This window comes from Vanessa tameamea, chromosome 10, assembly GCF_037043105.1.
Source record: "Vanessa tameamea isolate UH-Manoa-2023 chromosome 10, ilVanTame1 primary haplotype, whole genome shotgun sequence".
NCBI lineage: Eukaryota > Metazoa > Arthropoda > Insecta > Lepidoptera > Nymphalidae > Vanessa > Vanessa tameamea.
In genome coordinates, this window is record NC_087318.1 from 4617609 (window position 1) to 4629345 (window position 11737).

An 11737-nucleotide genomic window follows, 5' to 3' on the forward strand; every position below is an offset into this window, starting at 1 on the left:
TTGATTACTAAAGAGTACTAAGCACGTAAGAGTTAAATGTTTATTAAAGAAAACTGAGTGGATTCATATCTACATTTGAAAATGAAAAAATGTAGCAGTACTCGACACTGCATTCCACATACTTTGCAACTAAAATACATTCAAAATATCACGCTAACATTTTTTTAATTTATCTTGTATAGCTTTTATAATTTACATTTTGAGATTTTTACGTTTTATGAGTTAATACTCAAATAATAATAAGTCTACATATTCCCTATAAGAGTGGGATTAATTATTCAAATTCACATTAATTAAATTATTATCCAAATTACATGCAATTAAAATACAAAGAAAAACGGTAATTAGAGGAATTATTGGTTTTCATATTTTTTTTGACGCGTAGCCTGAGGAAAACTTAAAAATATTGCACTTAAAAGAAACCTCTAATGTACTTTTTTCTAATTTGTAATTTCTAATTAAGCCTATTTTTTCTATTCCTAAGTCTAAGTAAGAATTGTTAATAAGGGCAAGGTATCCGCTTCTATAATAAAATTCCGCAGAGATTTTTAACTTTACCGTTTCATAGATTCAAGTCATTTGTAAAAAATATAGTAAAGAAGGCATATTATTCGATACAAGATTATATTGATGATAAAAAAGCGTAGAGTTAATGCCTGTTGACTTCCAGGCGGGAGATATAACATACATATATAATTGTGAGCCGAGATGGCCCAGTGATTAGAACGCGTGCATCTTAACCGATGATTTCGGGTTCAAACCCAGGCAGGCACCACTGAATTTTCATGTGCTTAATTTGTGTTTATAATTCATCTCGTGCTCGGCGGTGAAGGGAAACATCGTGAGGAAACCTGCATGTGTCTAATTTCAACGAAATTCTGCCACATGTGTATTCCACCAACCCGCATTGGAGCAGCGTGGTGGAATATGCTCCATACCTTCTCCTCAACGGGAGAGGAGGCCTTAGCCCAGCAGTGGGAAATTTACAGGCTGATTATGTTATGTTTATAATTGTATTTAACTAAATTGACTGTATTTTTAGACGTTGAAAAAGAGTAACTACTGAGTTTCTTGCCGGTTCTTCTCGGGAGAATCTACATTCCGAACCGGTGGTAGCTTTACTTTAAATAGTTTGTTAAATGACGATTTAAAAGTTCTTGTAAAAGCCTACTTGAATAAAGTATATTTTGATTTGATTTGATTTGATTAATAAGTAAATGATTTAAAATAAAGTAAAAAGCACTGTTCATAATTTAAATGTGGTTATTGGCTTAGAAATGTATTATGTTTAGTTAACCAGCGAACAATAAAATATCATCATTGTTTTCGTTTTCAAAATTAAAGCACATTCATTTTAAACGGTTAATAGTCATTTTAATTTACTTAACGTGTTTTAAAGTGGGGCGCTAGAAGAACTGTAAGACAAACATTAGTATCGATTTCGGAAACATTAAAAACTTTCTCCCCTTATGCCTGTCGGAGGACAGCCTCAACATCCTACAATAATATATTTAAAGGATTAGCCCCGTCGCAATATCGCGACCCTCCGGTCTCCTACGCCCCGCTGCGCTGCCCGCTATTCAAATAATGGAAATTATTTCCACATATGTGCACCTAAATAAATATCATTCCGCTGTCATTATTGAACACCCTAATGTTTCTGTAGAGCTATTTTCACCCGTTCATCGGTAACATGAAGAAAAAAACGTATGTAATATGTAAATTGCTCTACTTTCTGGTTTACTTTTGAAAAGTAGTAGTTCAAACATAAAAACAAAAATTAGGTAATAATATATCTGTTGGTTTACCTGTATGCCAAAATACTCGTCCACCTGAATTTGTGAAATTTATGTTTCGAAAAATAAACGCTCGTATATGGGGTGGAAACGACCGTTTATGTTCACTTAACCGAGGAAAGAGGGTATTATTTACCGTTTCGGCTGGGTGAACACGCCACAGTGAGTGAGACAAATACCGCTGCCGGCACAATATTTATTGCAGTCGCTACGTGGATTGCGCAATTTATCGCGGAGGTGTCGTCGGCGATCGATCGCTCGCTGACGAACGCGGCCATACATCAGCGCGCGCGTTATCTGTGCTCACGGCGACTTATCGCGCGTCACTCCGCCTTTGGCTTCGGCCTCCGCTAAATAACAACATCGATTCAGCGAAGGCTTCGTGGTATGTTCCGTCGACCGCTCATTTATTGTGGCTAGAGCGCGTTCCTGGCGAGCGGCGATGCAGAGGCGCCCCGTCCAATCGCGATGCTCGTTTATCTTCATTTCGCGACCGCAATTAGACGGGTCGTTGGCTGCGGTCGGGCGGGGTCCTCGCCTCCTCCGTAACTACGTGGTTCGAATACGCCGATGCTGCGCGTCTTTCTGTCAACTTCGTAATGAGTAAAGTTAATGGGGCCCCACGCAACGAAGTCCGTGTTCAGATTCTGAATCCGGTCAAAACTTTTGTAGCCAGTTACGGCTTAATTTTAAAATTTGAAAATAATAAGCAATTTTGTTACAGGTGTGGTTCAAAAACCGGAGAGCTAAATGGCGGAAACGCGAAAGAAACGCCATGAACGCAGCTGCCGCCGCCGCTGCAGATTTCAAGAATGGTTTTAGTACGCAGTTTAACGGTCTAATGCAACCGTTTCCAGATACGGATGCGTTGTATTCGTCTTACCCTTACAATAACTGGGCGGCGAAAGTACCTAGTCCGCTTGGTACTAAAAGCTTTCCATGGCCAGTCAATCCACTGGGCTCTGTCGTCCCTGCGAGCCATCATCAAGGTTCTGTAAACTGTTTCAATACCGCGACGTCAATGGGCGGAGTTGGCGGAGGTGGCATGGGTGGCGTAGGCGGTTCTGCCAGTGTCGGTGGCGGAGTAGCGCCATGTCCGTACACGGCACCACCGAATCCTTATAGTATGTACCGTGCGGAGCCATGCCCGGCGATGTCGTCATCTATCGCATCCCTCCGACTGAAGGCGAAGCAACACTCATCTGGTTTTAGTAGCGGATACGGCACAGTGTCACCTGTGTCGCGTGCAGGGTCAGCCCCGTTGTCTGCATGTCAGTACGCGGCGGGCGGGGTGGGCGTGTCGGACCGCGTGCTTTGAGACGAGGCCCGCGGCCGAGACGAGACGCGATCGCCAGCGCCGTTACTCGCAGCCGCACGCGCTTCCTAGTCGCCGCCGGCGCGGGCGCATTCCAGCGCCGCGCACGCGCACGGCCTTTACCGCCACCTCTGGGAATGGTTCGACTAATGAGTCGACATCGGGGACTTCGCTCGACCTCATTACGTGAGATCCCATATGATAGGTTACGAAACTACGGGCAATAAAAACTAAACGATTCGTTCTAGACATTATTTTGTAAATATGTAGCTATGTATGTACGTATACCAAAGCGATGTGTGCAATTTTTACAAGCTTAAATGTATGTAGATTAATATAAGATTTTTTTCAATTGTGTACCTTGACGGCGTTCGTTGTAAATATATTTAGGTTATTTATTTTTACAAAATTTACTTTATTTCGAAGCATTTAATTGTAGTGTAAAGTTCTGTTATTTGAAATTTATAATTATATAATATGTTAAAATGCATTTGGTGACATTCACCTCAATGATAGAGAGGTATTTTCAAATTATTTTAATAAGTATTAATTTATATTTTAAGACATCTCCCGATCGATGTTACAATATTCCACACAAAATTAAAAATAAATCAATTCATTTATGACACTGTAAATACTTTATCAGTTGATTTTTAAATATTTTTCATCAATTTAAAAATATTAAGATTTTTCTCTTCAAAACGTTTAAACTTTAAAGGTCGAGCCCCGTCGTAAATAATGCAATATAAAAACGATGTGAAAATAATAATCATACAGAATAATTATTTAACTTACATGTAAATATACTTAATTAAACAAACCAAAGTCTTAGTAAAAAATACCATTATTTTATATTTTAATATAAATTGAAAGAACACTAAGGGTGTTTTGAAAATGTTTATAAAGGTGATCTTCCACTGTGGTAAGAAAACATATATATATTTTTTTAAGTTTGTTCCTATATAAAAGTGTATGTAGTTTTCTTCAATGTTATCAATGAGAAACATAAAAGACTGACATGCACACACTGAAATGTAAAACATATATGCTGATATTGTAAATATACTTTTACTTCTTGTATAGTATCTTTTTGATTTCAAACATACGCTGTAAATTAATGACAGTGGAAGAACCTTTTACTGAAGTATTTAAAAAGATGCAGACCTTTGAATGAGATTAATGTAACCAAGATCTCATTATTAATACGAGTACTTAATATTTATTATCTTCCAATTAAATTGTAAATATTTGTATCTATGTAGCGGTTGAATTTTATTGTCATTAGAACGACAAAGACTAATTATTCTTTGAAATCTAAGCGCATTTCTAATATAAAACATGTCATAGTAATTAAAATTACTACAACATGATATACAAACCAAATAAGAAATATATAACAAATCGATAATATCAATCATTACAAAAATATATTTATTATAAAACTGTCACAATATAAAAGTAATGTTTGTTTATTAATTGTATTTATGTTGTTCCAAAGAAAATAACCTACTGATTATAAAATAATTTCAAATAAAAATGTATCATTGTTTGAATGATAATTGTTATTGGAATGAATAAATTGAATCGAATTGACCATTTCATAGCGCTATTATTCCAGAGAATAGTTAGAATAAATTAACACGAATTAGTAAAACCTACTTCTGTGTGCCTAATTATGTAATTGTAAAGATTATAATGTAAATAATTATTCAAAATGTAATAATTCGAGGTTTTCATTTTATACATATCAAACAAAATATATACGAACTAAGTTGTTTCGCATTATTTTGTAAATGTATTTAACGGATAACTGATTGTTTTGTAACTTAAAAAACCTCTAGTCATAATAAAAAAAATATCACCGAGTACTGGAATCGTTTTATTTCACGACTCTTTTCTACGATTACAATTTAATGTCACAATAATTCATAATATAACTCAGGGTGCCACCACTACAACAGATAGTGTATCTTTGATCATACTGATCATCTCTAGCATTTTTTTGTAGTAGTAGTAAGCCATTCTTTTACTTAATACTTTAATAATGTTATATACCGGGTTATATTTTTGACGTAGAGGAATTTACAACATTATTTAAGGTTGTAGGAAACAAACTGTTGCTTTATTTATTAATCAAGTACAATTAAATGATTTATAAAACTAATTTCAAATTTAAAAATATAATATTAAAAAATATTTTAATTTTAATTTAATTAAGAAATACAATGAAATAACCAAGATGGTTTGTTTGAGCTGGAAAATATTCTAGTATTTTATTTACTCATGTTTCATAACGAGAGACTTAATTTCAGACTAAATCGTAAGTCGCTGTGTTTCTGTGTGCTTTGGTTTTGCAAGACAAAAAAAAACAAAATTATTTATCTATAAATATATTTATTATGACGGAATGTATCTAAAGTTTTGCCATATTAAAGGAACAAGGTGTAAAAGTATAAATCTATATGTAGTCATTACTCAATGATAAAATATATAAACATTTATCATATAATTATAGTATAATAGTTATAATTAATTATATTTTAATTTGTCAACTATGATCATTCCAAACATCTTCATTTGCTTTTTTTAGTATTATAAATAATAAATGTTTATTATTTTAAAAAACAAGGAAAATATAGAAGAGTAAAATTTTTGCTTTTTTTTTATTTTGTCAAACTTATTAAATTGTAATATTACATAGCCAAAAGTTTGAGTGATCTTTTTAGAATTACACGAAAGTTCATTATTAGCTCCAATGGACAATGATCATACAGACACTCCGTCGTTATCCAAAACTTTGATATGGATCTAATTATTGACAATTGGATTTAGACGTAGACAATTTTACTACTTTATACTAATATGATATGGTCCTAATAGAAGTTAAAGAATTAAACCGATTTAACAAATACAAAATATATCAATAGGTAAAACAATGGCAATTTAAAGCCTGGTTTATTTGTATATATATATATTACTCCGAATCATTTCATTAATATTGTTGCCCGAAAAATAAACCGAAACTTTTAATTTGTGGCAACAATTTCGAATAAATTAAAACACATAAATGTATCGGCCAAGCTAGCTGTGGAGAAATCACCTAACGTAATTATGATTTTGCCGTAATGATTTTTTATAATAGCAATACATTAAAAAATATAAACATAAAATAAAAAAAAAGTGTCACCCGCGAAATTGAGAGAGCTATTTAATAGCAACATACACTATCTCTTTCATTAGTATTTTATAAGATTTTATAAATTGTTACGAAACCGAGTAAGAATGTTCTATTATAGGTATAGAGCCGTAAATTAAATTCTTAACCCACAAACTATTATAATTAAATCTTCGATCCAATACGATTCGGTAACTTTTTGACGAATAAAATTCAAACGAATACAATACAAATACTCTTTATTGTCTTATTATAAAAGAACAGTTATAAATAAAGCTAAGGATATTGTACAATGGCGGTCCCTTTAAGACAACCTTTGGGTATAGGACTAATCGTAGTTGCCGTGGTTTGGAATTGTACACTTTCACTGTATAATATAGTTAATAATCATAATACATACATATACCAAATAAATAATTATGGCATATCTAGCGACAAAAGGCGTTTGTTTTAGATGGCATTCAAAATACATGTGAGACTTAGGAAGTCTTAAATTAAGAGGAAGAAAATTCCACTGTTGAATACATTTAACAGTGGATTTAGAATAGAAGGAAGAAGGGTGAGCATGAGTTTTAAGAGGGAGATTTCTATGTAAACGAAATAATAGTTCATAGATAGAATATAGAAACTCAAAACGCTATTTAAAGTAAAAAGGAAATTCAGGATTTAATATAATACAGTATAGAACAGATAGTATGAGATGAGAGAAGTCGATTTGAGAGCCAAGATGGAGTCGATATGAGTTTATTGCGAAATTCGGAGACGTGGTCATATCAGCGGCGACCAAATATAAACCATATGCAAATATTCTAGAGGCGCTCAAGTTTGTGTGAACTCTTTAATTTTCATTAAACAATTACCTTATTATACAATATAAGCAAGAGAGAACAAAATATATTTTCACACGAATCAGACCTTTGACAATTGAAACAGGGCGTTACGTAATTCTATTTTTCTTTGAACTATTTACATTAAGGTATTATTTATATTACTAAAATACACGTATAAATTATTTTATTATACAAAGAAACGATGCGGTTTCTGCATATTATTTAGTATTGTCTTTTTAAATCTTAGTGATGTGATACAAAATGCAAAACTAACACAAAATATTTAAAAAGCATGTACCGATACGCAAAAGTATACTGGGATGTATTATGAATCTCTAAAATCTCAATCGAAGATGTTACTTGTTTTAAAGTAACGGATTTCAGAAAGCTAGATATATTATATCAGTGAAGTTAGTTTAATTCAAAATAATTATTTTAATGTGAAGCGACGCGCCTTCATGAACGAATATATTTATACTTTAATAATACATTATTTTATATATTCAATGAATAATGTAACAAATACTTCATATAGGTACTTAACATTTAAATTATTCTTTTTTTATCTCTCCTATCAAGCGTTCCATTTCACGTACGTTCTATTAAAAACCGAACGACAGATTTAAACCATAATGTACAAGTACATAAAAATGTCCTATCATAAGTACCTACAAACAAATTTTATATAGGAAAAAATTGTTTAAAACAAATAAAAAAATCTTAAGCAAAAAACACTACCATCCTTTTTTAAAAAAACACATGCACGCATAACAAGGTTAAATTCCTACTGAAATTATCCATAGTCATACCTACTTTACGAGAACATTCACTGAACTTTAATAAATTCTTCAAATTCTGCAAGAATTACGATGTACATCGCAAATAAAGTAGCTCTTTAGGCATCATACTCACGTAAAAAACGTATTTATTTTTTGTTTTTCGTATTATGGCAAAACTTACATATTGATACGATATGGTTTCAGGAAGAAGATATATAGCATCTTAATGTGTTGCATACATTCAGAGATATATATTAAAAAGTCAACGTCATTGCAAAAGAAAAATGCCCGTCAGGACGTTGCCCACGTATCCACTGCCAAAACTATTAGAGATACGCAAAATATTTGTATTTCAATAACATATACTAATATATTTTATAGATAAGTCACTATATGCAACAGACAAATAGAGCATTTAGCATTATGATTTATTATAATATAATATTGGCTTGAATACCATTTTTTCAGATGGATATAATTAAAATTTCAAACTAGCGTCATCGTTACAGGTTGCTTTGCACAATGTTAACTTCCCACTACTGGGGCTAAGACATCTTCGCCTATTGAAGAAAAGCTTGGAGCTGATTCCACCACGGTGCTCCAATGCTGGTTGGTACACTTGTGTTATATGGCCGCTTTTCATTCGAAGTGATTGCAGGGTTACTGACGATATTTTTCTTCATCGAGGAAGGGATGAATTATATTCACAAATTAAGCATATGATGAAAGAGTAGAGCTTCTCCAGATTCAAAACTGCAATTTAAGATTAACGTGTTTTACCCTCTTGACAATTCCAGCTCTTGTTAGTGGCAATATATTATCAGAAAGAACACAATTGATTTGAATGAGAAATTGAGTATCAAAGTACGAATGTCCATGTAGCATCTATAAGAGTAGCAAGCAGCACGGCTTTTATAAATTTCCGATAAAGGTGCATTAAATTGAATTGGTATAAATTTCGCGTTAGCATAAGCTTTTACCGGGGCTGGCAGAGGGAGATAGATTACGTTGTCGTGGTTACAACTACTCGCAATGATGCAGACGCTCAAATATCTGTATAGGCCAGGCAATATACGAGGCTTGTAGAATAATTAATTCTCGGAAAGCTGGGAACTGTTTCGATCTCTTCAATTACGTATAAAAAGAGTTTAACGAACTTTATAACATTTTCTGCTTGAACTGTAGGGGTGTCAGAGTGTCATAAATCTGAAAATCATTTCAGTTTTTCACTACAGACATAGAAGTAATTTTATGAAATATTTATAATTTCGTAAATTGAAATCGATTTTCATGATTTTTTTTGTATTAAATAAACTAAACATTAGGTGTTTCTGTTTAGATTATAAATTTAAGGCTAGAATGAAGGTCGAAAACTATGTGATGTGGTGCTGTGTACAGTGCTCTCCATTTAAGCAATATACATTTTAGTACTCATTTGTTTCAAAAATTTATTTACCGAAGTATTTTACAAAAAAAAAAAAATCAAGGCAGAGCAATAAATAAGTCTACACTGATAATAAACAGAATGCTATTGGTGTATTCTGCTATCTATCTAAAACATTCGATTGTGTGAAACACGAAAGTAGCATTACAGTAATTTCACAAAAAAATAATAATATTGCAATATTATTGATCGCTTCAATAGAATCGGTATGGAAATTGTACAAACACGAGAAATAAGGGCAAACTTGTGACACCGAGCTACCGTCTCCGCTAAGTCAATTCATCCTTCAACGGGCTAGGCGTTCCCTTCTACAATAAAACCTCTCAAATATTTTTCAAATTAAAAAAAATGACTACAGTATATTACACAACTAAATATTATATAGATGATAAAAAACGCTTTTTATCATCTAAGGAGTAGTATTCATTGATTTTCATGCATTTCATAATGTTTTTGTTGTATTTATGTTATTGAATTTGTAGGAAAAAATATTTTCTGAGTTTTTTCATGGTGGAACTTACATTTAGAACTGGTGCTAACTTAATTTAATCTTGTAAAATGACGATTCAAAAGTGTTTATAAGAGCCACTCGAATAAAGTATATTTTGAATTGATAAACACTGACTTCAAAGGCAACTGATTAGGTATTGTAAGTATTTATTTTAAATAACAACAAGATTATATATAATTGTTTAAATGTAAAATGTATTAAGTTTCTATCAAATATATTATTTTAAGTGAATATGGAGACTTTTTGAAAGCGAGCTGTTGTTTTTTATTTGGTACAGAATAAGCAGAAAATTAATGCAAGCTTTTATAACCTCTTTTTTCATATAAATAAAGAGATTAAAACCGTTTCCAGCTTCCAAATAATTAATTAGTCTATATCCTTGTTATTAACTTATACTGCCTGGCCTAATAAAAAATATAGCAATAATTGAACGCTTATCAATGAAGTAAAAATATTATGTGGTATGTGTAGCGAACTAGACAGATTTTTTGTTTGAATATCACAGTTATTTTGATGTGAAATAGCGTTACTCTGTCATCTATATACCGATATTTTTACATTTTATAATATTCTTACGTTTTAAAAATATAAATAGTACATCATTTAAATAAACTGTTTTTTTTAAACTAAGTGGTATTATTTTCATAGCAACAGACAGATACACAAACGCACTCACATTTAACCGGCGCATCGTATTGTCTTTTTTGCCAATATAAAAAATACGGATTACGAAAAATAAAAAAGAATCAAAAGACAACATACATATGTACATATTCTTACATTACATTTTTAAACGAACAAAAGCAATTTATACGAAACTGGCCATAAAGAAAATTTTGCTAAAGCTGATCCAGTTAAAATACTTCTGTAAAACCTCCAAATCCTTTGAAAATTCCAACGTGAAAATTGGGGTCAAAGTTCAGTGCGCCAATAAATTGCGACCAATTGATTCACGAAATTCGGTGACATTAAGCGGAAAGTATACAATAATCCAGTAAATGATTATCAGAGTAGCGACGCGGGCGGTGCAAACACACAGTTTCCAGGTGCTCCAATCCAGGCGCTTTAAGGATTTAGTCGAGGATTTGCTTTCAATATTAGCCGTCGGCCGCCGAGGGCAAGCCCATTCCGTTCCGCTCCTACCTTTTTTATTATTTTGTCGCATCGTTTTGGCTCCAAATGGAATCATTCCGCCATCTACATTTTTATTTTTCAATTGCTCCCCGATTAGTGGGATTAGCCGGTATCGCTTTTCGATTCTTTGCTCCTTTTGGTGGGAGCTTTCGCGGACTAGCGCCCGACCACTCTAATGACTTTTCAGGGCACGAGGTGCTCGGCCCTGCGCTGACGTCGAAGGCATTGAACGAATTATTTGAGAAGTAATTAAGAGTTTTATTATTTACTCGGTTATAATTAGAGTTCGTTGTATTATTTGTTCTTCTCGTTACTACTTACATAAGCACGTGTATTCAGTGGGCGACCGTAGGTCGTGCGCGTCACATCTTATCTTTATGGTGGCAAACACTAATGTTGTTTTTTATTTTATCAAGGATTGCTTTAGTCACTGGGGTCTGAGGTCTACATGCGAGTACGTATGTACGAGATATCATATCATCCCTGCGTTTTATTATGTTTGTCCTGGAACAACACACCGCGTAAGTAAGAATGCTAGTTCCGCATAGCCTTCTACGAGTATGCACTGCATGCAGTTCATAATAATTATTCGAGAATAAATATAAAAACATGATTTAATAATTTCCAGAATAATATAATATAAAGTGTTTTGGAGTAATCCGTTTGTTCATAGAATTTGGAGGAATCTGGTCCTCCAAATTCTACAAAATCAATAAATATAGAACTTACTTTGAATAATGACATAAACATGTA

General features: G+C 32.9%; 1 protein-coding gene across 2 annotated transcripts in view; it reads left to right on the forward strand.

The window, feature by feature from the left end:
* LOC113404436 (pituitary homeobox homolog Ptx1) overlaps positions 1-4466 on the forward strand; it is a 45621-nt gene extending 41155 nt beyond the window's left edge. For both annotated transcript variants that reach the window (XM_064216048.1, XM_026645321.2), the window contains exon 5: positions 2521-4466. In XM_064216048.1, coding sequence (XP_064072118.1) covers positions 2521-3114 — 594 coding nt within the window. In that variant the 3' untranslated portion in view covers positions 3115-4466. The remainder of the gene's footprint in view (positions 1-2520) is intronic.
* The last annotated feature ends 7271 nt before the right edge of the window (positions 4467-11737 follow it).